We start from the raw sequence: 24,579 nt of genomic DNA on the forward strand, positions 1-24,579 counted from the left end.
CAGTTGGTGCCCGCCTACCTAACCTACCTATACAGTGATGGGTGATATGGCGATCCTTGACGTTGCTTCTTTTTCTGTCCGGTACCCCCTTATCCTTGAACTTGCGCAAAGCACCATGCACAGAGAAGGAGTCTTCCTCACAGCCCAACTACCCAAGCTGCCCGGTCGACTTCCCTCGTGCAAAGCAAAGGATCCTGCCGGGTAAACCTACTCTGCTGAGCCGCAATTGTGTGTGTGTGTGTGTGTGTGTCTTCATATACCAAGATCCGCGCGACTGGGTCACAGCCTCCCACCCCCTTGAAAAAAATCCCCAATATCGCCCGGCAACGGCTCCCGAGGGCGGCTGAAGGGGGTGAATGCGGATTGAGGGATTTTGGAAGGGGAGTGAAGGCGGGATCCATCAGTTCGGCTATTCTAGCAAAACCTGCTTCATGGGGGATTCCATTTCGATGCTAGGACCCGCGCGTGAGAAGGCACATAAGCACGCATGCATCCAGCCATTTTTTCCCCCCTGCTTACTCCGGCAGTTGTCGCGGTTCAAGTTGGAGGGGATTCTGTCAAACACGAATTGTTATGAGGGATCTCATCGGAGTTAAAGACGTTACCGATCGAAAAAATGAGCGTGCCAGTTTTATTCCCGGGTCCTTTCTAAATCCATCTAACCAGAGAGCTATGCATTTCCCACCCAAGTCCCACGCTATCCTGTACAAGCGCCGTTGTAGATGGCGTCTCGATGATGCTAGTAAACCATGATATGTTTGAACGCCCTAGAGTAGGTATCTAGATAAAGGAAAGATAAAATAAAAAAAAGAGGCTATGGAATAAAGGAGAGCGCTGGAGTAAAATGGGATAGGTATCAAGAAACAGGAAGGAAACGTGACGAAAATAAAATAAAATATAGTAATGCTACCGCATACGCTCAGCCGTAGAAGCCAGCAGCATACGCGTTCTCCGACTCCCATTTGAGAAAGTCTCCCAGATCGTGCCCGAGGTTGAAGCCCATGGGCACAATGTAGTCCTCGCCCGTGACGCTGCGGCCGACGACGAGGTCCAGCATGGGACTCTGCGGCAGGCTCTCGCGGCTCCCCACCCGCCCCTTGCCCGGGCGCAGCAGCCCGTCGGCATCGGCAGGCCCGTGCACCAACTGTGACGACTCGAGCACCCAGCGCCCGACGCCCTGGCCCGTAAGCTCAAACTTTGGGTTCCAGAGCCCCGGCGGCCGCTCCAGCACCAGCGGGATCGGCGGCGGGCCGCGGTGAATCTGCACCATCTCGGGCTGCGTGGACGCGCTAGAGCTGCCAGTCGACGAGATGGGCGAGTACTCGGCCGTGCCCGTGGGGCTCGGAGGGCACTTGGACGCCAGCTCCGTGTCCAGCGCCGGCGGCACGCTCCTCCGCTCCCCGACCGAGCCGGCCCGCTCTGTGGCGTCGTCGTCATCGTCTTCTCCTCCATCCTCCTCGCCCTCAGATTGCGCTTGCTCACCAATGTTCGTGTGCCTTGCATGGTGGACCTTGATCTCTGCGTCGTGACTGTAGTCCTTCTCTTCCTCCTCGGAGCTGACCAGGTGGCCAACGCTACCGACGCCGAGACCATCAAACCAGCCCGCAATCTCGTCGACTTCATCGGCGTCCGCCATGCGGGTGAAGTCGATGCTGTCCGAGAAAAAGTCGCCCGCGCCGCCGAGGATGGCCATCTGGAAGGCGGTCCAGTCGAGTGTCTCGTCGGCCAGCTGCTTGGGGTCGAGAACGTTGAGTTCGCTCCTTGCGAAGCGGATGGGCCCGTGGCGGAAGGTGGGCATCGTCATCGTGTAGGGACTGCAGTTGAGCATGACAAACTCGTCTGTGACCTTGGCTTGCCGCATTTCCTGCATCTGCTGTACCGTGGCTGCCTGTGACTGGATTCCGAGTTGCTGCGGTTGCTGGTCCCTCTTCAGGGTCCCGTCTGGGCCCGCGACCATGACCTCGGGGATCGTGGGCAGGGGCGGCAGCTGTCGACGTGGCTGCTGACGCAGGGCGTTCTTCTGCGGCGGTGTAGGAAAGGAGATGTCCCGGAACAGCATCTCCTCGGCCTTTGTCGGCTCTTGCAACCTTGGCAGCGACTGCTGCTGCTCACTTGCTGTTGAGTCTTTGCGGGCTACATCAAGCCCAAAGTCGAATGTGTTTGAAATGGCCACCTCGACTGTAGGCGAGGGGGTCATGGACATGCGCACACCGGCGGCGCCGATCCTAGACGGGAGGTCGTCCAGGTGGAAGGGCTCGATGGGCGTCTCACTCCCATCCATCTCCACGGTCCGGATGGGCTCGGTAGGCGTCCGGATGGACTCAGTAGGCGTTCGGATGGACTCAGTATGCGTCCGGATGGACTCAGTATGCGTCCGGACCTCTGGCCGCGACGGCCTGTTCTTCAGCCTCCACTCCTGCACCTGATCCGGCGTCTGGATCTCGTCCGCCTCGAGGCGGTGGAAGAGGCGGCCGTTGAGGAGCTCCGACATATTCTCGCTCAAAGTCCACCGTGCGCCCGTCTTTGGGGTCGCGGCATGCTGCCGCTTGTTCTCCTGCTGTTCCTGCTGCTGCTGACCCCGCCTCCCCTTCTTCGACTTTCTCCGCTTGGCCTTGGAGACCGATGACCTTCTCGTTGGAGACGTCAGAGGCGATGCGAGCTTTAGTGGACTCCTCGGCCCGGCGCGGTAGCCCGGCCATCGCGGAGATTGCGCCAAGGCCATGGCAAACTTGGAGTCGCGAGCCAGGTGCGGCGAGGTCGCGGGGGAAGAAGACTGCTGCGAAACCAATCTTGCTTCCGAGAGGACGGCTCCTACGGCCTTGAAGGCCTCGTCCGTCTCCCGGATCAGTTGCCTTACGTTTTCCGACATGTCTTCGACGGCTTGTTGGTGGCCTGCGGTGTAGTTTTGTTGGCTGTCTTTACACTTGGTCTTGTCTAAAACCGGTGACAAGGTCTGAGCCAGAACCAAAGGGATCGAAGAGTCGGTGGTGTCTTGTAGGAGCAGACCCATTTCGTCCAGCTTCGCGGTGCGTGGAGACAGCAGGGGAGACAAAGTGTCAGGCGTCTTTGAGCGGCTGTAACAAAGAGGCGGTGGCGTCGAGCTGGCAGGCGTCCAAGGCGAAGCCCGATAGTCACAGCTGCACAAAGAACTGGCGGCCGAACGTGGAGTATCGGGCAGCGGAGGCAAAGGGCCCGTGATCGTGTGGACCGCCCTGGACCCCGAGACCACGACGATGGGCTGAGGTGGGTTCTTTGACCTCTTCCACGTCCGGGCTGGTTGGCCGTGCTGACTGCTGGGCCTGGCTAGGTCGTCCTTTGAGGGCCGGACAAAGGCCTCGTGGGCCGAGTCGCCACATCCGTCCTCAGCGCCGCGGGGCCGGCGCTGGGAGATGAGCCTACGGATGCTGAAGCCGGGTCGGGAGTTCATGGTCGGAGATGGCGCTTTGGGCGGATCCAAAGAGAGACACTTTTGCGGCGGCCGATGGGGGAAGAGGGGGGCCAAACGCGAGACAAGGAGGATGAGGCGGCCGGGAAAGAAGCAATGATAAACGAAACAGGCGACGGATGGCAAGACCGATCGCCTGTTACATAGCGGGAGCGCGCGTAGTACAGACGGGGGCGGAGGAAAATGAAGACCGACAGGGGCAATAGGGGGGTTGGCTTGGTGGCTCAGTCGGGTGAGACCAGATGCGCGACACAGCAAAAGAGCTGAGCGAGGCGGGCTGGGCCTCTTTTACTGGGGGGAGCGATTACACGTTCGAACACTCGTGTGGGAGGGTCGATGGGATTGACCGGTGGTGGCACAGATATATTGCAACAAGGTCATCCGGCCGCACCCACCCTCTCGAGCGAGCCCATGTTGTGGAGGGCGGCCGGGGGAGCCAGGTAACTTGACGTCTAGCATGGAGGCTGGAGGAGCTCGTCTGCCTAACTCCGTACCTCAGCCCAGCAGGCATGCAGCAGGTCGCGTACATGGTATTCTGTGCGTAAGATACCCACCCATCTTTGCGCGTGAGGTAGCATCGGCGAGGTTTAGCTGCATGGTGAGCGAAGGGTGGGGAGCGTATCGGGGGCGACCAGGAGGATGACGAGTCTGGACGCGGCAGAGTGCCGAGGAGCGTGTGGGCTTGGGCCTAGATGGATGCGGGATGGTCGGGACCGCCCAAGATCTAGTCTAGCTTGAGTTAAGTTGCCTAACTGGGCCATGAGGGCCGACACCAGGCCGACACCCTCCCTCTCGTCTCCATGCGCTATTGCCGTGGCATCAACGGCCGCGGAGGTGGCAGGCTGTCAGACTAAGGAGGGGCCATGACGAACGAGGGGGCTTTCCGTATCGGGAGCAACAGGGGGCGGGCCGGTAGTGGATCAAGGTGGAAGGCTTGGGATCGAGGCAGGATCCGGATCAAGAGGAGGGGAGGGCTGGATATTTTTATCGCACGTCTGTGGGTCCCGCGCAGCGACAGTCAGGAAGGTGGATTGTATAAAGAGCCCGCGTGCCAGCGACGCTATTTTGCGGTGCTGCTGTCAGCCGATTGGCGCGAGGGAGGGTTGCATGCATGCCAACCGAGGCCTCTGGTTGGCCTTGGTGGCCTCGCTTTCTGCTATTGCGAGCTGGTTTTTTTTTTTCTTTTTCTTCCTTCATTCTTGGAGTCGGCCAGGGTTGTTTACCCGCGGCGCAGGTTTTGTTTTTGGCAGAGCAGCGTTGCATCGCGATGGTCCCTCGCCGTTGCTAGCGCTCCTGGTGAGCACAGTAGACGACGATAGCCGCCAGCAACAGTTGCAGGGCGGCGCGTGTGTGGTCCCAGATGCGTGGTTCCAAGGCGGACTTGGTTCCAAAATAGGCGGTCGGTCGGTTGTAAATGTCGACTGGAATATCCTCTACAAGAGCGCGAGTATTGATTGCTTCCAGCTCCAGCTGTGCGAGGTCGAGCAGCGTGGTCGAGCAGCGTGGCGTCGCACCTGCAGTCTGCCAGATCCAGGGCTTGAACTGCACATCGGCTGGCTGCCTGTGTCGCCTCCGCCTTCGTTGGTGTCTGCACCAACACGGCGCAATCGTGCAATCCTCGGCCTCGGCCCTGGCTGTGCCTGTGCCTGTGTCTGGTGCTAGCTGTGATTGCTATATGTGATTGCTATTGGCAGCACAAGGCGGGGAGCTGTGCCGTCCGCCTCAACTCATCTCCACCACGAGTCCAGTCCAAGACACCTGCCTGCCCAGTCAGTCTTCCTGCCGTTTTCAATCAGCAACAGCGACCAGACTGGCACACTGCCAATTGGTGACTGAGATGGAAGCAGCCGTCCAGACAAAGCCCCGTCAGTCAGGGCTGTTTGTTTGCAGCACCAGACTGCGCTAGACTGCACTAGATTGCACTTGACTCCATCCCCGACATGATCAACATGATCACATCTGCTGTTGTCTGCTGTCGTCGTGTCAGCATCTCGATTTCCGTGTCCTCCTCCTCTGTGCCACCAAACCCTGAATCCCCATCGGGCAGGCGCAGCGACTCTGCCTCGTGTTTAGACCGGCCGCCCGCATCAGTATCAACGGGGGAACGCGAGCTCGAATTGTTTAATTTCCACCAACATTGCCTCCCCCCTGTCGCGTCCAGCCAGTCAATGTGTAGATGCCGCCTCGGGCGCTGGCATAAATAAGCGAAAGGGCATCCTGTCGTGATACTATGGTATGTATGTGTGTGTGTTTTGCTTGTCTGGCCCGACACCCTTCGGCGAGTTGGTTGTGTTAAAAAGTTGCACGAGGGTGGCAACCAATGTGAGGAGCTGGGCTGTCTCTTTCTGGCCTCCACAGCAGAGCCTGGATCCACAACCTCTCGTTGTCATGGTTGTCACACAGAAATCCCCCCCAACTTAGTAAGGGCGCCGCCTACATGTCTTGGTGGATTGACGCCGCAGTCGCCGACAGAGTAAGACGCGTCTTGCCGATTCCACAGCCGCCACGCCATCACGAGTCTAGGTTGACTTTACTCGTCTTTTGGACCCTAAATCCAAAGCCCTCACGTGACAAACAAGGCAGACGCCGAGCGAGACAGGGCAAAGCTTCATTGATTGATTGCAAAGCCAGGCAGTGTAGAAGGCGGGCAGGCCCGCCAGAAGCCGCTCAGTTGGTACCTATCGAAAAGTGCGTGTTGCGTGTGAGTGCGAGTGCGGCTGGGAAAATCACGGTGCAAACAAACCCCCCCCTAAAAAGAAAAAAAAGAAAAAAAGAAAAAAAAGAAGCAACCAAGCAACCATGCTGCGCCGCGCACCAACCGTCATATCCATCACGGCCGAGGACGTCGCCGCCTACGAGGACCGGCAGGAACGCGCCCGTATGGCCGCCGCCGCCGCCTCGTCGGCCGCCCCGCGCCAGGTCCTGGGCGGCGGCGCCCGCACCGTCCTCAAGGCGACGCCCCAACAGCAGCAGCAGCAGCAACAGCAGCAACAGCAGCAGGAACACCACTCCTCCCACCCTCAACACCACCAACACCAACACCAGTACCAAAACACCCCACCCCCGGCCGCCGCCCGCCTGATGGCCCCGCGCCAGCGCCAGCAGCTATCGCCCAGCTCGCGCGACCCGCCAGGGTACGGCGGCGGCGGGTATGACGATGATGACGACGACGACGACGACGAAGAAGATGAAGACGAGGACGGCAACGACGGCTCCCTCGCCGCCGCCGCCGCCCTGCGCCGTCATCACCACCAGCACCACCAGCACCAACTCCGCCAACAGCAGCAGCAGCAGCAGCAGCAGCAACAACAACAACACCGGCGCCAGCAGAGCCGGGAGCAGTTCTCGTCCGACGAGGACATGGATGACGTCGTCGACGACCCCCACCAACCCCAGCCCCATCCCCAACCGCACGAGGAGGAAACCCGCCACTCGGCCCGCCAGCAGATGGCCCGTTACCAGAGGGCCCAGCTCGAGCGCGAGCGCATGCTGCGCCAGCAGCAGCGCCAGCAGCAACGCGCCGCCGCCGCCGCCGCCGCCGCCGCCATGGACGGTGGTGGCGGCGGTGGCGGTGGCGGTGGTATTGGTGCCACCACGCCGACGCCGTCGTACCAGCCAGCAAGGGGCCAGGCGGCGGCGGCGCCCGAGGCCGACGAAGGGCCCAGCAGGCGCGGCGGGAGCGCCGCCCCTGGAGAGGCGCCGCCGGCCGCCCCTAGCCGGGTCACGCGGAGCCGAGAGGAGAGGATAGGCGTCGCGGCGTCTCGGAGGCGCTGAGCCTTCCTTGGTTGGGCGGATGCGGGGGAAGATGCGTCGTTTGGTGGTTTATGGGGAAGGGTCCCTGACCTCTCTCCGTCTTGGTTTACTTTGCATGTCGACATGTGTGTCGATGGGAGACACCGTGATAGCTTTGACGTAATGACTGGATAACTACCTACCCGGCACATAGTGGCCACGACTCCTTCAATGATGGCTTGGATGGTAAATGGCATCGGCGTTGTTCTCATATTACGGACATACAGGTAGTACATGGTAGTTGTGATTGGTATGTACAAGCAGGAGGGTAATGGTAAAATAATGATGTTGAGAACTCAGGGCACCGTCAAATTTGGGCATGTCGTTCTCCTTTCTGGTGCCTCGAAAGAAACCGCTCACGCCATTCCCATGCATGCCTATCCCGCCTACGCATTAGAGCAAAGCCAACCACTCCTGCCTCCCACCTTTTACTCATCAACTCGATGTCAAGGAACAAGAACGGTCCCGAGTGGTGCATAAACCGAAGAAAGAAGAAAAAAGAAGATGAGGCTTTGAAAACCAAGTCCGTTTGGACCGATACCCCGTTATACAAACAAGCACCCCGGCGCCTTACAGGAGCTCCCTAGTCATACCCGACACGCTTGATCTAGCCATTTCAAGGTTTCGGTCTGCTCACTTTTAGCTTGATCCTCGGCTTTGCCACCGTAGGGGTGGCAACAGACGGCGATGCAGGACTGGGCGCCGTGTGTTGAGGCGCCAGTGGTGGCAGCACTGATGGCGGTGTACCGGCGGGCGCCCCTGACGGTAGCGGCTTCCGCACCTTCTGAGACCCGTTGGAGCCGTGCTGTCGCGCCGCCGAGGAGGACTGGCTCGAGGCAGAGCCGCCGCCCGATGGCAGCGGCTTCCGTTGCGGGGGCGTCGCTCTGGCCGACTTCTCGACCGGCGAAGAAGGACGGCTGAATGAAGCCGAGCTTGAAGCCTTCATCTTCCGTACGGCTTCCAGCGTCAGCCGCTTTTGAATCTCCTTTTGCGTATCCGGCCGCAACCTGGCCATGTAATTGGGGATGCGGGGGAATGTCAGGATGCGCCTCGGAGTTTTCGTCGGCCGCGGTGACTCGCTGTCAGCATCGTCATGCTTCCGCTTGATGCTCGGCTTCGTCTTCTTGAGCGCTCCGTTGGTGCTAGCGCTGCTGCCAGAGGAGAGGGGAGTGCGGGATCCATCGGCGTGCGATGGAAGGGGTGTCCCTGCGCGGGAGCTCGTCTCCTTCTCCTTCTTGAACGCTAAAGCAGGCAACTCCTTTTCCTTGCGCACAGAAGCGGGCGGCTCCTTCTCCCTCTTGTGGACAGAAGCGGCCAACTCCTTCTCCTTCTTAAGGGTTGAAATGGCCGGGTCCTTCTTCTTAGGGATCAAAGCGCTCGACTCCTTCTCCTTCTTGTGTGCCAAGGCGGGCGGAACCTGGGCAGACGAAGCCTCGGTCTTGATCGATGGAGATGCCAAGGTGGACAGCTGGGGCACCTCTCGAGGTCGGGGCAACTTGATCTTGACACCGGACTTCTTCTGCACGAGGGCGGGTTTCGGTTGCGCAGGCGTATGGACGATGCCTTCCATAGGGGTGGCCACACTCGGCTCCGGCGCCCTGATGACCGTGGGCGACGCCGCCGCCTTCGACGGTAACGCCACCGCCGCCAGGCCGGGGAGAGCTCCCACAGGGGCTGCGGAAGCTGTTGCGGGTGGTGCTGGCGCCAACTCGGGTCGTTTTTTTATTTCACGGTAGATGGCTTTGAATTCGAGGCGCGATCCGGGCTTGACTCCGTCTGCACGTCCCACCGACCACTGTGTCGGATGTCGCACAGTGACGCGGCAAGAATAGTCCGCGTCAAAGAGCGTCCTGCACATGTCGAGCAAGTTGTACTGTTCGATCAGTCCGATGACGGGCGAGCAGATCGCATTCCACAGCTCGACCAGGAGATCCTGGCTCTCGGCCTTGGCGAATTCTTTCTTCAACTCGGCCAGCGCCCTGTCGATGTTGGATCTCCGGGCCTCCTCGCCCTTCTTCTTCTCGATGATCGCGTCGGCGTTCTCCATCATAAGGACATCGTCGTCCTGATCGTCATCGCCCGCGGGGCTAACGCCCAGCTTCTTGATGTCTTCATACTCGCCAAAAGCCAGCGCGGCCACGCCCCACGAGAACACCTGGAAGAGGCGGTCGCGCACAAACGGGGAGTGGTGAGTCGTCATGAAGGCAAGCAGGAGGCGGACCACGCCCTTGTGGAGAAGGAATCCTAGGTCCACCAGGGCCTCGAACGCCTTGATCTGGATCAGGTCCAGGGTCCCATCCTGGAGATACTGAACAAAGTCGATGGCCGAGATGGGAATTACACCAGCCTTCATGAGCTTCTGCTTGCATCCCAGGGCCGTCGTGGTCCAGATGTTTTGGTACGAGTTTGTCCACTCATCCATCCTAAGGTAGCGCTCAATCTCCATCAAGGCCTCTTCCAGGAATGCCTTGTCTTCCTGGATCTGGGGATCGTTGGCTCGAAGAGGAAGAGGAGGGCTCTCGGTGTCGGGCACGAGGCTGGTAGCGAGGGCATCGAGGAGGCTCGAGACGTAAAAGTGGTCTGAATACTCATTCTCGGCGTTGTTGTTGAACCGCAGCTGCTCTAGAAGGAACCTCTGGGCCTCTGGTGGGCAGCGGCCCTTGTCCCGGACACGGGCGATGGCTCCGGGAATGGCCTGCTGCACAAAGTACTGCATCTTGTTGGAGAAGTCGTTTGGCCGAGGCGTCTGAGTGTCGGGGTAGCAGAAGAAGGACTTGAAGGCCATCATGAGGATGCGCAGCCCTCCAAGGTCCGTCTTTTTGGACTTTTGAGTAACTCGCGTGTCCGCGTTGTACGTCTCCACTTCCTTGGTCCACGTCTGCCTCTGGAGGGCCTTGACGGCCTGGGTGCGGATGCCGTGGAAGTACCGGGTGTCCATGAGCGTCCTACCGAGAACCGACGCCAGGATCTCTCCTCCTGCCTTCTGTGACATGTATAGAATGGAATCTTGTTGAGCGACCACGTCCCTATCCTGTTGCAGCTGGGAGACGTACATCCACGGCTGCATGTTGGTCTTCATTGAGCAGATCCACTCAAAGTCAGCATCGAGGCGGAGCCACTCGAACGAATCGTGTTCCATAGATTTCTCTTGTTCCGGAGTCCAGTCGGCGAACTGCCACAACTCAACGTCTTCGGGCGTCTGAAGCACATCGCCCAGGGAGTAGAGCACGGCCTCTTCAGCGTTGTCCCCACCCCCTTCAGCATGTGCTGCAGTAGCAGCTGCCCGCTCCTTCTGCCTCTTGACACGTTTTAGGCGCTTGTACTTTGTGTTGTACGGCATCTCAATGGTCTTGAACTGCTTCGGCCCAGTCCTGCGTATCTCGGCGACGTGCTCGTACGGGGTGCCGTTGGCCTCGTGAATGCCAATGGTGATGGGCCCCGTGAACCACACGCTGACGTTTTCTTTTTTGCTGGCTGGCACATGGAGCCTGTCCTGCAGCGCTCCCCAGAAAGTCTCCTTCTGCAGCGGCAACGGAGAGATGCTTCCCTTGTCCTCGGGCTGCCTAACAGTCAGGTCCACGCGGGAGTGCTTCTTGTTGTACCGTTGTGACATTTCGAACCGCGCGCACCCCGAAGAATGAACCCACTGCTGCCAGAAGGGCTCGAGGGAGGAGCTGTTGTGAGCAACCTTTTCGCACGCCTTGCGAAACGAGTCGGAGTTAACGATCCGGGATTCCTCCGCATAAGACCTGCTCTTAGTTATGATCTTATATATAACTCGCCGCAGCCCGTTGTGTGTGGCGCGTTTCGTCAGCCGCCTGTCAAGGATGAACAGGACCAGAGGTGCCTTGAGGACCATGAAGTCCATCTGGTAGCTCCCGAGAGATAGATAGTTGCCCAGCTGATCGAGCGGCAGCCTGCCAACGTCTTCCTCCACCAGTCGATCCGCCCGGGTCTTCATGCGGAACCGATAGTCGTTGTTCCCGCACAGCATTTGCATGAACATGTCGGCCATAAAGTGCGAGGCTCCGATGGTTATCCACGTGTCAAGCGGAGTATTTGGGATGATGTGAACGCCAAAGTATTGGCAGGCGAGCGCGTGAGCCAGTTTCCTGGTCACCTCGACCTCGGTGTCGATAACATCAGGTGGGTAGAGCAGCCGGTTGCTGCACAGGGATAGAGAATAGAGAGGGACTGTGTCCGCCACCATGTCGTCCACGAAGCACATCTTGTAGCTAAGCTGGAAAGGGTACTTGCCGAACTTAACGGCGTAGAAATCGGCAGCTCCAGCCATAGCCTCGCACGTAAACCTGACCTCTTCCTCGCGGCCGGGGAGGCAGTAGCCGTGGATCTTGATGGCAGAATCACCGAGCTTCTCGTCGTCGTCCTCTGGCCGAAAGTCAGACCACAGGTCAACGTGCTGGAAAGGTCCCACAGCAAATCCCACATGCCCAGCGGCGACATCCAGGCCCGAGTTGTCGAAAGTCATAATCTTTTTCGAATCGTCGCTCTTGTCTGTCGCCTCCCCGACCAGGTTCCCAACACAGATGACAGTCATGTCGAGAAGTTTGTCCTCTTCTGTCAGCGACAGGGTCGAGCGAGCCGCGTCGTTGGTGGCCTTCTTGCTCGACGATCGTTGTGTCAAGAGCGGTTGCCTCAGAGCGTCGCCTAGTGTGCGAGGAGTCTTGACCCGCACGGTCCAGAAAGACCTCGACCCCGGGTCGTCGATGCAGGGGAATATGCACGAGGCTTGGCCTGGTACCAGCGAGTGGATGGTGTAGAAGTGGGGGTACCTCGTGTCGGTTTCGTCGACGCCAACAAAGTGGAAGCCATCACGCGTTCCTCTCGTCCGGAAGGGGATCACTATGTTGTACTCGGCAGACACCTGCTTCTCGCTCGACCTGTTGACAAGAATCTTGACCTTCTTGGGCCCCCCTTGTTGATGCCGTTCTTGCTCGGGACGGAGGCTGACAACGAGAGAGCCGGTTGTGGGAGCGCAGCCCAGCATGCCTCGGCCAGAAACTGGAGCATCGCGGTCCTGGCGCGGAAGCAGAGGTTCTATGCGGGCCATCTGGTAGGGGAACTGAGAGGCATCCCAGTCAAAGTTGGCGGGGATGTCGACCCGTTCGTACGGGTCATGGTATACGGCCTTGACTTTGTTGCCATTCACAAGAACGTTGTTGGTGTCAATTTCCATCTGGCGCGCATCGATACGTACGGATTCTATCTCGTTCTGCATCGCGAATATCGTCATCTTGACCACGCCGCTGACGACCTTGTCGCGAAAGTTGATGTCTAGCTCGACTTGCTGGTTCACAACATCGAACTGCTGCCATGTGTCGGCGGCCTGGCTCTGTTCCCCGAGCAAGGGCTCTGATCCGGTCATGGCTGGCATTTTGGGCGCGAGATGAGCGATCACCGAGGATGGCGGACGAAGCGCGTTGGATGACTGTCAGGCGCCTTAGGTCGCCTGCGCTTCACAATGGCATCGCTTCAGGTCGAGGGCAGTCGCGGAAGAATCGATCGGGACGCAAGGTGATGCAGGCTGCAGTCGATGCAAAGGTTGGTATCGCCGGCCAAGTTCGCAGCGGGTGCCTTGGGCGGAAGAGGGTCGTCTCGACAGGCGGGCCTCTGGAGGTAGGTTCGCGAACGAGTAGAAGGTCGAATGCTTGGTGGCTGAGCGGGAGGCGAGAAAAACTTTGCCGTCGGCTTGGGAGATTTGCAAGTTGGAGGTCGTAGGAGCAAGGGCAGCTATGAAGAGCTCTCAGGCTCGCCCGCGAACGGGGCGGCTGCAAACTTTCATGCACGTCGCACTGCAGCCGTGACGCAAGAACGATGGTTGTTGCCCAGTTCAATAGGTATGTATTAAAATGAATAGATTAGAGAAGCGCTAATCAGATTAGAGACGGCCCGCCAAGCAGCGGCGGTGGTGTGGCGGGATACGAAGACGATGTTTGTTTCTTTGCGGGCGCACGAAACATCGTCGGCTGCCAGCCTCTGTCCCGAAATGCGGCCCTGAGCGTCGGCCACGAAGCGCGTCTGGCCCGTTGGCGTGGAGTGACGTGCAAGGGCCGGCCTAAGCCCGGAGATTGGTGTTATGTAATCCCAACGCTCGCTGCCACACCCTTGCATGCTAGCGCACGCGGCTGCACCCCTCTCGCCTTCTTCAGTCTCTGGACCCATTCACTCGCACAAAATGCCCCAATGACACCCCACCCAGAAGCCCTTCGTCAAGCCTCAAGCACCGACAGCTACCGATTACACGTATGTAAGGAATTCCTGCAAAAGTCTGGTATCATTTTGTACACTATAAAAAAACAGACCCAGAAGATATCCCTGAACCAAACTCCGAGCCACCATGACTGTACAATGTCATCGCGGCATCTTTCCCAAGCCGCTCCTTGATAACACATGAAAACCGCCCTCTCCAGTGGGGCATGGTGACTATGTGTTCGAGCTCTCTACAACTACAGTGGTGTGTGCACACCCAGTTCCCGCTGAGGTCTTGCAGCAAGCTCTATATTGCCTTGCCAGGCAGTACAATGCCACTTGGCCTCATGCGTGCGCGCGTCAGCGCCTGTTGCCCCTCTTATCCCGGCGCTTGCGCCTCGCGTTGCTGCGCATCGTCTTCTCGTCTAGGAACTCCGGGGGTATCTCAAAGTCGGCCTCGTCCATGTCGGGCACCGTGTGTCCCCATGCGAGCACCGTCCGACCCTTACGCCGGGTTTTGTTCAGGGCAGCGTCGCGCAGATACTTCTTGTCGAAGAATGACGTAAATGGCTTCGGGGGAGTCGCTTCCAGTGGTGGTGGTGGCGGCGACGGCGGCGGCGGCGGTGCCAGCTCCTGTTGTCGACGGCTTCGCTTTACCGGTGGCTTCTTGACGACCACCTTGGAGCGCGCCTTGGTTTCTTCACTGAGCTGCTTCGCGATGGACGCATCCACATCGCTGTCTGGCGGGTCTCCGTCCGTATCGGTTACCAGCTCAATCAGCCCAGAGGACTCATTTCTCTCCTCTTGACCGCCGTCTGCGGCTTGTGCCTCGTGGAGCCCGTGACCGATCTCGAGTTGGGCCGCAGCGGCGAGGGCGCGATCCTTCTCGAGCTTTCGGCGCTTCTCTTCGACGCCCCATTGCCTAAACTTCTCCAGGATAGCCTCGCAGCCCCTGATGAAATACCGTCTCGGCCCTTCAAACTCCTTCTTTTTGCCCTCGGTGATACCACTGACACCCATGGTCCTCAGCCAGTCAGGGCCCTGCAGGCCATCCAAGAGCCTGATGATCTGCTCCTTCTCATGCTGGGCACGACCTCTCTCCGAGTTCCGTATTGTCTTCTCGGCCCTCTCGGCTTTCTTGTGGGCAAACTCGAAGTAGGAATCAGGGAGCGGGTCTCGAACATCTTCGGCCTTCCGGTCGCGGGCCTGGAGGAACGCGAAACTAATCTCTTGAGACTCCCAGAGCTCGGTGAATAGGTTGTCGCCATAACTTCGAATCGGATATGAGTCGGGACCGATGCGTTCGTGGTCACGGGTGGTGTGCGGTAGACGAACAGAGCTGGGCCGAGTCGGTGCTTGATCTATTACAAGTATTGGCGTCGTCACATCCAACAGGTCTGGGGACGAGGAAAATGTCAGTGGCCGAAGCGACAATCACGGGGGGAATATATAGAAGTGCGTACGGTCTGGCTTGGGGTCGTTTCCTATGACCTCATCGTAGTCGGGGAAGTAGGCGGCAAGATCGCTTTTAAACCTGGTGGCTTCTTGTGATCGCAATTTGCGACCCTCTGCAGCTTTTGGGGTTGACTTGTCGACCCGCAGGCTGCCAAGTTCGCGTTTGGCTGGGTTTCGAGGCTTAGGCGGTGCCTTTGAGCCAGCCGCCGGTTTACTGCGGGGCGCGGCTTTCGATGGTGGTTGTGGGAGTGGATGCTGCTGCTGCTCTTGTTGCTGCTGCAATTGCGGTTCTAGGGGCTGGTGCGGAGGTGGCTGCTGGTGTTGTTGTTGCTTTTGGGGGGTCGGGGTCGGGAGCGCTTGCTGCGGCGGCACAAAAATCGCGGCGGAGGCGTCGGGAATTGGGGCGGGCTGAGCGCTGTCTCGGGGGCCTGTTCGGGGGCGCGACGTCGGCCTGGGGCAGGTGGTGTTTGGAGGCAGGCTCCGGGACGGGGGCGACGAGGAGAGGTTGATTGTCAATCGGGGACGTTTCGGCGAAGGAAAAGTGTCGAGGACGCGTTCCGGGTTGTCCCTCGGACGCTTGGGGAAGACGGCAGGAGGAAGCCTCTGATTGAGCGTGGGCGACGTGTTGTTGCGACCGCGCGTGAGAGTCGCGCCGCCCAGCGAGTGCGGGTGTGGAAATGGATTGAGGCCTTCAGCTCTCCGTGAGCGGGTTACAGAGGCCATTGGCAGCGATGAAAAATGCATTCATCGTGTATCCAGACACGGCCGATTGAATCCCATGGATAGCGAATTCGATTCTGGTTGCCGGCGAGGTGGCGGGCTGCTGTGTCTGGTTTTCGTGGTGGTCCTGGTCAGATTGGCGTGCGATAATGGCGCCGACAGCCTAACTCGCTGGTTGACAGCACTCCTGACGTTCTGTGGAGTTTTTTTTTCTGCCTCCCCTCTTCGCAACACATGCTGGATTTGAGTCTGCTTCACCTCGCCGCCCCTGCACGCTCTCTGGGTGCCCGCAGACGACTCACCCCTTACAATTTGTTTGCGCCTCAGCAATTGATCCATGCCAGTACTTCCGGCTTCCACGACCGGTCACCACATCCGCAGTGCAATCAAGAACGAAAAAACTCGTCAATCATGACAGAATTCGTGTGTTTATTGGTCGTTTGCAAGTCGGGCCGTCCGATTAATTCGGTGTCGATTGCCTGATGCCGACTTTTTTCCAGCGGCCATCATTCCCTCTTCTTGTTCTTTTCCCCTCCCTCTTTCTAGGCCGTGCATTCGCATTAGCTTCCTCAAACTTGAACTGGAGCAATCGTCAATCCTCATGCTTCCACCGTGTCAATTTCGTCGACACTCTGACCCACCTAACCTATGTCCGCCCATGCCCACCCGAAAAAAAATAGGTATAAAAACAGGAACAAAAATAAGGATAAAAAATAAGAGTAAGAATAAAGACAGTGGTAATAATAGAACAATGGGGAAAAGAAAAGACTTGGAAAGCGTACAGCATTAAAAATTCGGCTTGATCTTCGGGACGGGCTCCCTGTAAGACTGCCGTCTTTCTGTGGCGGACGTGCCCCAAACGCGACAGCCGAGGAAAGAAAATAAAGGCATGTCCATCTGCAGCCACCAATACAAGGAGATACCATACAGGTCCCTTTTATATTGTATAACCTAGGTACCCAAGTGTCCAGCCGCAAAAATCCGCGTCCAAGTCATTCGCTGTTGTAAACAAAACAAGCCGAGGTTAGTCAGTTTGCTGTGATTCGCGTCCATGTCTGAGCAAGTATGCGACAGAAACCTGCCATTCTGCACAGGCCGGTGGTGGCATCAACTGACGCGCAACCGCTCTCAACTAGAGGCTTTTAGCAATATATTCAGGTTTCGTCACCTCGATCCGCGGGAACCCGAAGGACGCCCAGAGCAGTGTGGAGGCTCCGCAACGGGTCTGGACCTCCAAAGGCTATTTCGATATGTGACGTAGGCCCCTTGGCCCTCAACGTGGGGAATCCACGTCATGCTGCGCCTTGCTTGCCTGTGATTTGATCTCAATGCCGGCGGTGATGCCGTTGCGGCGAGCAACAACAGCCGCGACATGCATACCCACGATTTTGCGACTCGGGTCCGCAGAGATCTGTCAAGGGGCCCGCCGGGGCAATTCCCGCATCTGCACTACAGGCATCTGCGCCGCCTCAGATACTTCCTATCTCAGGAACGGCCTATCGCCTGAGCTGTCCGCGGGACCCTTCGCTGCGTGTGCCCCATGATCATCCCAAACCCCCCTAAACCACCACCCTATGCATATATCATCGGCGTTCGCACCAGCTGGCCGCGCAACCAGCAGATAGTACGAGATAGTGCACAGCACCACAGCACCACAGCACCACCGTACCACCACCCGTCCATCCACGGCGGCGACTTGGCTAGCTGCTTCCTCAGCAAACCCGTCCGATTGCTTGGTTTCCTCGGCAGAAGCCACGACGCGCGCTGCGTCAGCCAAGATGCATATCCAAAAGGAAGAAGCAGAGAAGGCCGCAGGCAGCGCAAACATGCCCCTGACCCCGCCGAAAACTCCTGGTCCCACCACTCCGCCGCCGAGGGATCCCGCCTCGCCCGCCGCCGAAACAGAGCAGCCTGGCTCTCCTAGGCCCTCCCAACTTTCGGCGCGCCAGGGATACCTGGACTCGCTCACGCCTCCGTCCCCGGATGAGTTCAGCCGCATTGACCAGGTCCAATGCGGCCGCGAGCGTGAGCATAGATCCAAGTCACGCAGTCCCAGGCACAGCCCAGCGCCGATGTCACCGGTGGGCGGAACAGCTCGGTTCGAATCCCCGACATCACCCGTCTCGGAACGGCGCGGTCTTCGGAGCCCCCGTGAGCCGAGAACCCCTTCCGAGCGGCCAGCGATCCTCGAGGATATCATGTTTACTCGTGCTGCCGCCTTGATCCAACGCACTTACCGTGGCTACCGCGTACGACGCCAGATGTCTGGTCTCAGCATCGACGCCGGCACTCGCTGGACTCATGCCATTCGCGAGACTCGCTTTCGCCAAATCACTCAGCCACGGCCCCGTGTAGAGGCGATGACAAGCCCTGTGCTGTCCACATCCTCCGGAGCAGGTCCTGTTGGCGACACTGGCACGGGGAGCCGCAATAGTGACGGCCGGTCAGCAGCAGCCAGACAGAACTGGAGAAAGGCTGCTGTCGTCGCACAGAGGGCCGCGTGCGACCAGGATTCAGATTCGGTGGACGGACTGACTGACTCGGAAGCGACGCATGGCTCTGGTTCATCCCACAGCAACACCACCCAGGGGCAGGACGAGACTGCCAAGAAGCACAGAGAAGATATCAAAGCCGAGCGACGGAAAGGAGCACAGATGATGGGGCTGCAGTACTTCCTGGAGTTGGTTGATGTCAAGCACCGTTACGGCTCCAACTTGAGAAGTTACCATGAGATATGGAAGAAAAGCGACACGCGCGAAAACTTTTTCTACTGGCTGGACTATGGTGAAGGACGCCAGCTAGACCTCGAGAATTGTCCGAGAGAGAGGTTGGACAGGGAGCAGGTGCGATACCTCAGTCGAGAGGAGCGCCAGTATTATCTGGTCACAGTCGATGCCGAAGGACGCTTATGCTGGGCAAAAAACAACGCTCCCATCGACACGACAGAAGAATGGAGGGACTCGCTCCATGGAATCGTGCCGAGAGACGACGAAACCCCAGAGTTTAGGCCGGCCATGGCAGAGCACACGACGCGCTTTCTTGGCAACAGCAGTAACGCGGAGAGCAGCAGTGATAGGGACTCTGACGCTGAGCTGGAGGCGGCACGAGCGGCCAAATATGCTACCCCGGGGCTGGACGAGGCCCAAGGGCTGCAGAAGGTGCGGCACGTTTCTGCCGCCACCATATTCAACAAGCTACTCCGAAAGTCGGTCAAGAAGAACACGTGGATCTTCGTGGCCGACACTTCGTTCAGGTTGTACGTCGGCATCAAGAACTCGGGCGCATTCCAACACTCGTCGTTTCTCCAGGGAAGCCGAATCTCGGCTGCTGGATTGATAAAGATCAAAGACGGCAGACTCAAGTCGCTGTCGCCCCTCAGCGGACACTATAGGCCGCCAGCCGCCAACTTCAGAGCGTTCGTCAAGTCGCTCAACGAGACGGGGGTTGACATGAGGCACGTGTCAATTTCGAAGTCTTATGCCATCTTGGTGGGCCTGGAGGTGTATGCGAGGACCAGGGCGAAGAGCAAGAGCATCGTCAACAGGATGGCTCACGGCAAAGAAAAGATTGTGGCCCCAGAGGAGGTTGCTAAGAGGGAGGAAGCCGAAAGGGACAAGACCGAGTCGGCGGCCAAGGAGCGGGCGGTGCTTGAACGAGAAGCCAGGGAGAAGGCAGAGAAGAGGCCCCTGGCGCAGCTGATGGGGAAGCTTCATCTGAACCATCATGATGGTAGTGATAAATCGGGAGGGAATGCAGGACCTCCTCAGATGGTGGGTGCAGCTCAGTCTAGTTAGATATACCCCCATGGTTTTGATTAATGATTACTTTAATCTTTGATGCATTTGAAAGCTGCACGGAACACCAGCCTTGTCGGGTGCGTGCCGTTGTCGGCCCCACTGTGTGGACCAGGGCCCCACCCAAGACGCGTCTCAATCTACGCGTCGCTGTTCCGTCATCGCCACTTCTGGGACTCGCTCACTTGGCGAATTCGAGATGTGACAGTCTTGTGAATTTTCCGCAAACCAATTCAGCACTCGAATGTGTGATTGATAAACCAAGTCCTGGTGACTTCGGCTCACCTTGAGTCTGTCCGGCACCATGGCGACCAGTACGTTGACGCCAATCCCCTCCTGTCTGATTAGAGACCTAGCTGCTAACCTGCCCCAACGTCTAGGCCGGGAGGAGCGCATGTACGGGCGGCTGCGTGGAGCACAGTATGCTATTTCATGCATTGACCATATTTCATTATCGCTGCAGACCACCGTTGACATAACGCTCCAGGCGCCATCAAGTCGAGGACATCTCCTTCGGCATTTTCCCTCTCGATGAGGCGGAGGAGCCGGCCCAGGAGCCGGGCCTGGGGCCCGAACCGGCTCCGCTTCCGGCGGGGTCCCCGACCTTGGGTACCAATCGGGAGCTTCCCCCTTCTTCACCTGAGGTGGAAGAAGCTCCTGCGGCGGAGCATGCCGTCCCATCCGGCACGCCGACGCCGCCGGCGTCGCGAAACGTCACCGTGGCCTCGTCCTCTCGGAAGCGGGGCAATCTCTACGACATGCCGGACAACACGGAGGACGAGGTGAGCCAGCACAGCGCCCGCAGGCTGTCGGCCCGGCGGATCACGCACCAGCCCCCGTCTGACGGCTATGACGAGGTGACGGAGAGCCCCGTCGGGGCGCCCGGGAGCGGCCACCGGCGGCGCGTGCGCATCAGCGCCGCCGCCAGCCAGACGGCCTCGGTCTCGCTCCAGGAGGTGCTGCTGGCCGAGGCAGAGCCGGAGCACGTCGTCGCTTCGTCGTCGCCCCTGGAGCGCAAGACGAGGAGGGCGCGGTCCTCGCTCGGCACTGCTTCGACGCGGCTCAGCGCGGGCTCGGACACCGCCGCTACGAGCGCCACTGCCGCAGCTGCTGCCCCTTCTGTTTCGGGCGCCAGACTGAGCGCGCGGCTCTCTCAGGCCTCCTCGGCCGTCCGTAGCGGCGAGGTGGAGGAATCCCCGGAAGTGGCCAGCGGCCCGGGCCAGGCAATTCCCTCGAATGATACCATCGTCGATAATGTCGACGAGCTATCCCCCGGAAACCCCGCCGGTGCTAGCAGCGTTGTAGAGTCCTCGCCAGCCGCTCGCGCTCTTGAGAAAAGGCGGGCTTCTGCGGGCCTGGCAGCCACGAGGACTATGGCGAGGAGGGGCAGACAGAACGCAAGGCCACCGAGCGTTGACATGGATATCGATGAGCTGTCTCCAAAGCAACCAAGCGCGTCCGACAAGCCGGCTGAGCGAGGTTCTTTGAGTGCCAGGGCATCTCTTGCACTGGCTGAGATCCCGGAGGAAGCCGACGAAGTGGAAGAAGCCCAGACCCCAAGCAGGGTCGAGGCCTCGGATGATATATCAGAACAGAACGAGGAGTCACCAGGCGAGGCTGAGGAGGTCGACGATCAGGAAGCAGCTCGGAAGCTTGGTAGGAAGCGACTGCGGAGAAGCTTCCCTGCACCATCCCCTGAGCTGGGCTCGGCCGCCGAGGAGACGGTCCCACGGCCTCCCAAGCGCCGACGGGGTGCCCCAGTCTCGAGCCCATCGAGGCAAAATCAACCACCAAGACCACAGCGCGCGGCGGCAGAGAAGCAGGCGTCGAAGTTGAAGCAGCCACCCAAACAGAAAGAGCTGCCAAAGCAGAAAGAACAGCCGAAGCAGAAGGAGCCGCCGCCGAAGCAAAAGGGGCCGCCGAGACAGAGGGCCAAAAAAAAGACGGCACCCCCTCCTCTGGACAGCGGCCCGGAGGTCGAGGTGTCGGGCGAGCCCATCTCGGTGCCCGTCCAGCGCTTCACCAGGTTCAGGGGCGCCGGCGGGGACGAGTCGGACGAGGACGAGCTCGTGTCCGGCATCCCGTTCGCGAGCCGCGACGGCGTCACCTCGGTCGACATCCTGAGGCAGCTTTGCGAAGAGGTCACGGTGGGCGTGCTGCGCACGCTCAGGGAGAAGGCAGGCGAGGCAGAGGATGCGGCGACCAGGCGGGAGCTCAAGACCAAGATCAGGGCGCTGGAGGCCTTCAGGGAGGAGCTGAGGACGAAGCTGATTGAGCATGTAAGTCTGGGGACTTTGTCCTTCAGCCGCTTCTTTTTCAGGCAAGTTCACATTGCTAACCCAAGGCCTGGCGGCCCCTCTCCTCCCAGACGATCGCTTTGGATAGCCTCCACATGCTCAAGAAGCGGCTGCGTGCAAGCCAAAAAGAGAAACGCAGCCTCCGCGATGAGATCCTCCGGCTGCGGGCTGAACGGGATCAGGTCGCGCTGCGCATGGACGCGCTCAGGTTGAGGCACGGGAGTGAAGCGCAAAAGGTTTTGGTAAGCGCCCGTCTCTTCTCACGCATTCCCTTGCCACGCCGAGTGCCACAAATCACCTAACACACGGTCCGTCTCCGTCATCAGAGGAATATACAGATATCGTCGGCGATGCACGACATCGAGCTGGCGGTGGACGAGGGTCGCTCGGCCCCGGAACTGTCGGCTGCCGACAAGAAAAGGGCAGAGCTGGAGAACCTCGAGCTCCTCATGCACAGGGTTGGCGGCCAGCTGTGCGCCGGCGGCCCAGGGACCGGCGTGCTCGACCAGGTCAAGAGCTTCAACGCCTACTTGGAGAGGGCCGCCGCGGCCCTCCAGGCGAGGTAGATTGGATTGTCTGCCATTTTGTCAGGGACACTTAGTGGGTTTGTCGCCAGATTTGCACTAGATATGGTTGCGTTGCGTTTGTTCATTCGGCGGCGGTTTGTCACAGCATTTGGGATGGTTGGCTTGAATCGAGAAGGACTCGATGGGAGGCGGTATCGGGCGCACTCCACTGTTGCCCTAACCACCTGCCTGATATCACCAGGGTGGGTGGGAAGTTGGTCATAATAGGTTTATATGGTACACGGTGGTCATCAGATCGAACGGGTGTGTAGGGATAATCGCGCCCCCATGGTCGTCTCCACGCTGCAACCCCTGGCGCGGGACAAACAGTGCGGCATTGGCAAACGCAAAAGGAATAAAAAAGGACATCATGAGGAGGAGCCGCCACCACCAGGGCCCTTGAACGCGCCCGAGACCTTGTCGAGTATCGTCTCCTTGCCCTGCAGTTTCCGCAGCTCCCTCTCCCTCTCCTCCTCGCGCCGCAGCTCGTGCAGGCGGCTCGCGGCCTCGGCCTGGGCGCGCAGCTCGGCCCTTGCGGCGGCCTCCTCGGCGGCGCGCTCCTGCTCGGGCAGGTCCCGGACGCGCTCCTCGAACTTTTGGCGCGCCTCCTCCGAGACGAGGCCCTTGATCTTCTCGTCGTCCATGTCGGCCGCGTCCGCAAAGGTGGTGCGCGTGATGAGGGGCGCGAACTCGGGCGCGGGCCTCCCTTCCTCCTTTGCCTTTTGCGCCGCGGCCTCCTGCTCCAGCATCCGGTGGTACAGGCTGTCGGCGTGCATCTGGATCTCCTCGTCGACCGAGGCGGGGCGGTCGTGCGCCGAGAGGTAGCCCAGGGCTTTCAGGAGGCGCTATTTAGGGGAGAGGTGGGGTTAGCACATGTACATGTGGTCGTCTATAGTTCGCCTCCGAAGCAGTGGGAGAAGAGAAAGCCACAAGAAGAAGAAGAAAAGAAGAAGAAAAGCATACCGACTGCATCGTGTAGCAGCGCTCAAACTTGCGCACCTGGGCGCTGCACATGGTGAGCTTGGCCTCCCAGTCGCCGGCCTTCATGCACTGGCTCCAGTCGAGCTGTTCGAGCGCGCAGTTCTCGAGCGCGGCGCGCCCGATGTTGGACCGCCGCTCCTTGTAGCCCTCGAGCACGTCCATGAGCTTCTCGTGGCCGCTCTTGGCCTCGGCCTCGACCTCGGCCTGTGGGCGGTACGTCCGCCACAGGTGCGCGTACCGCCCGTCGGGGAACTGCGACTCGCTCGGCACCGCTGCTGGCGCGGCGGCGGGGTCGGTGCCTTGGCCATGTGTCGTCGCGGCCGGCGGGGGTTGCTGTTGCCTCGAGTCGGGCTGTGGTGGCTGTTGTGGTGGCTGCTGCTGCTGCTGTTGCCGGCCGGCCTCGGCGGGCTTGAACTTCACTGGCGATTCCTTCTCGAGGAACTCGCGCAGCTTCGGGTCGAGCTTCTGCAGCGGATCTGACCCATTGTTGCTTGGCTGTCCACCGAAGAGTCCGTCGAGCCACCCCATCGCGAAGTATGGCCTTTCGTGGAGTAGTCAAGCTAGCGCATGTCGGCTTTTTCGTTTATTTTTAGATGGAGCTCCCCCTCCCCGCCGACCCTGACCGGCCGTGATGCTCTTCAGCGCTGCGAATTTTGGATGTTACATAAGCATGATGGTCGAAGCTGCTGGCCAATGGGCGGTCGCCCTTGTTTCCACCCTGAAGGTAATACATTACCACCTATGTACGCTCTATTGTCTTACCGCATTCCACCAGTGATGAGCCACATAATCATGCCTTCCGAGATGCTCTGGAGGGTTCACAACGCACGACCCCCGGGTACTTCGAGAGAGGATGCATTGAATGAGGAGGTTATCTTTGAGGTGAGGGAGAAATAATATTAATGGAAGTACCTGGACAAGAGCAACCCACGTCACGGGAGCAATTGGTACCTGACACCTATTTCTGGGCATTTCAGCTGTTGGGACATCCATGCCATTTCCCATGCACCTCTCCAACCACTCCTACCAACCAACATTCAATATTATCACCATACCCCCACACGTCCTGGTAGTCTTGGTCAACCTGCAGCGAACTGACCAAACCCCACCCGTCCTGGTAGTCTTGGTCAGCCTGCAGCGAACTGACCAAACCCCACCCGTCCTGGTAGTCTTGGTCAGCCTGCAGCGAACTGACCAAACCCCACCCGTTTTTGTGTTGGTATTTGTCCTTTTGTTTTGTGTTAACTGGCTGCCTTCAGCCTTGGGTGGTCAGGCATCAAGTTCCTGAGCCCTCGATGCCCCGGACACACACCATCAGC

At 59.3% G+C, this 24,579-nt stretch overlaps 9 protein-coding genes across 9 annotated transcripts; 4 read left to right on the forward strand and 5 right to left on the reverse strand.

The window, feature by feature from the left end:
* Positions 1–919: 919 nt before the first annotated feature.
* Positions 920–4,245, reverse strand: GGTG_08297 (hypothetical protein; the record flags this gene model as incomplete). The annotated part of the gene is made up of 1 exon (XM_009226137.1): positions 920–4,245. The coding sequence occupies exon 1, from the start codon at positions 3,425–3,427 to the stop codon at positions 920–922; it is 2,508 nt and encodes an 835-aa protein (XP_009224401.1). The 5' UTR covers positions 3,428–4,245.
* On the forward strand, positions 3,903–4,299 carry GGTG_08298 (hypothetical protein; the record flags this gene model as incomplete). Its single annotated transcript, XM_009226138.1, has 2 exons — positions 3,903–4,043; positions 4,222–4,299. The coding sequence occupies 2 exons, from the start codon at positions 3,903–3,905 to the stop codon at positions 4,297–4,299; spliced, it is 219 nt and encodes a 72-aa protein (XP_009224402.1).
* A 430-nt stretch (positions 4,300–4,729) lies between these two features.
* Positions 4,730–5,957, reverse strand: GGTG_08299 (hypothetical protein; the record flags this gene model as incomplete). Its single annotated transcript, XM_009226139.1, has 3 exons — positions 4,730–5,033; positions 5,374–5,507; positions 5,883–5,957. The coding sequence occupies 3 exons, from the start codon at positions 5,955–5,957 to the stop codon at positions 4,730–4,732; spliced, it is 513 nt and encodes a 170-aa protein (XP_009224403.1).
* Positions 5,958–6,158: 201 nt separating this feature from the next.
* Positions 6,159–7,589, forward strand: GGTG_08300 (hypothetical protein). Its single transcript, XM_009226140.1, has one exon. The coding sequence runs from the start codon at positions 6,245–6,247 to the stop codon at positions 7,217–7,219; it is 975 nt and encodes a 324-aa protein (XP_009224404.1). The 5' UTR covers positions 6,159–6,244; the 3' UTR covers positions 7,220–7,589.
* Positions 7,324–13,276, reverse strand: GGTG_08301 (TATA-binding protein associated factor Taf2). Its single transcript, XM_009226141.1, has one exon. It carries the CDS (start codon positions 12,630–12,632, stop codon positions 7,854–7,856), a length of 4,779 nt encoding a protein of 1,592 aa, XP_009224405.1. The 5' UTR covers positions 12,633–13,276; the 3' UTR covers positions 7,324–7,853.
* A 159-nt stretch (positions 13,277–13,435) lies between these two features.
* GGTG_08302 (hypothetical protein) lies at positions 13,436–16,727 on the reverse strand. The gene is made up of 3 exons (XM_009226142.1): positions 16,264–16,727; positions 14,911–16,164; positions 13,436–14,844 (listed from the first exon to the last, which is right to left on the reverse strand). Exons 2-3 carry the CDS (start codon positions 15,644–15,646, stop codon positions 13,808–13,810), a joined length of 1,773 nt encoding a protein of 590 aa, XP_009224406.1. The 5' UTR covers positions 15,647–16,164; positions 16,264–16,727; the 3' UTR covers positions 13,436–13,807.
* A 201-nt stretch (positions 16,728–16,928) lies between these two features.
* Positions 16,929–19,482, forward strand: GGTG_08303 (IQ calmodulin-binding domain-containing protein). The gene has a single exon (XM_009226143.1). The coding sequence runs from the start codon at positions 17,401–17,403 to the stop codon at positions 19,414–19,416; it is 2,016 nt and encodes a 671-aa protein (XP_009224407.1). The 5' UTR covers positions 16,929–17,400; the 3' UTR covers positions 19,417–19,482.
* Positions 19,483–19,592: 110 nt separating this feature from the next.
* On the forward strand, positions 19,593–22,745 carry GGTG_08304 (hypothetical protein). The gene is made up of 5 exons (XM_009226144.1): positions 19,593–19,730; positions 19,797–19,836; positions 19,904–21,695; positions 21,785–21,955; positions 22,040–22,745. Exons 1-5 carry the CDS (start codon positions 19,721–19,723, stop codon positions 22,277–22,279), a joined length of 2,253 nt encoding a protein of 750 aa, XP_009224408.1. The 5' UTR covers positions 19,593–19,720; the 3' UTR covers positions 22,280–22,745.
* On the reverse strand, positions 22,344–23,915 carry GGTG_08305 (hypothetical protein). Its single transcript, XM_009226145.1, has 2 exons — positions 23,243–23,915; positions 22,344–23,124 (listed from the first exon to the last, which is right to left on the reverse strand). Exons 1-2 carry the CDS (start codon positions 23,786–23,788, stop codon positions 22,648–22,650), a joined length of 1,023 nt encoding a protein of 340 aa, XP_009224409.1. The 5' UTR covers positions 23,789–23,915; the 3' UTR covers positions 22,344–22,647.
* Between the last annotated feature and the right edge of the window lie 664 nt (positions 23,916–24,579).

This window comes from Gaeumannomyces tritici (assembly GCF_000145635.1).
Source record: "Gaeumannomyces tritici R3-111a-1 unplaced genomic scaffold supercont2.4, whole genome shotgun sequence".
In the NCBI taxonomy this organism is placed as follows: domain Eukaryota; kingdom Fungi; phylum Ascomycota; class Sordariomycetes; order Magnaporthales; family Magnaporthaceae; genus Gaeumannomyces; species Gaeumannomyces tritici.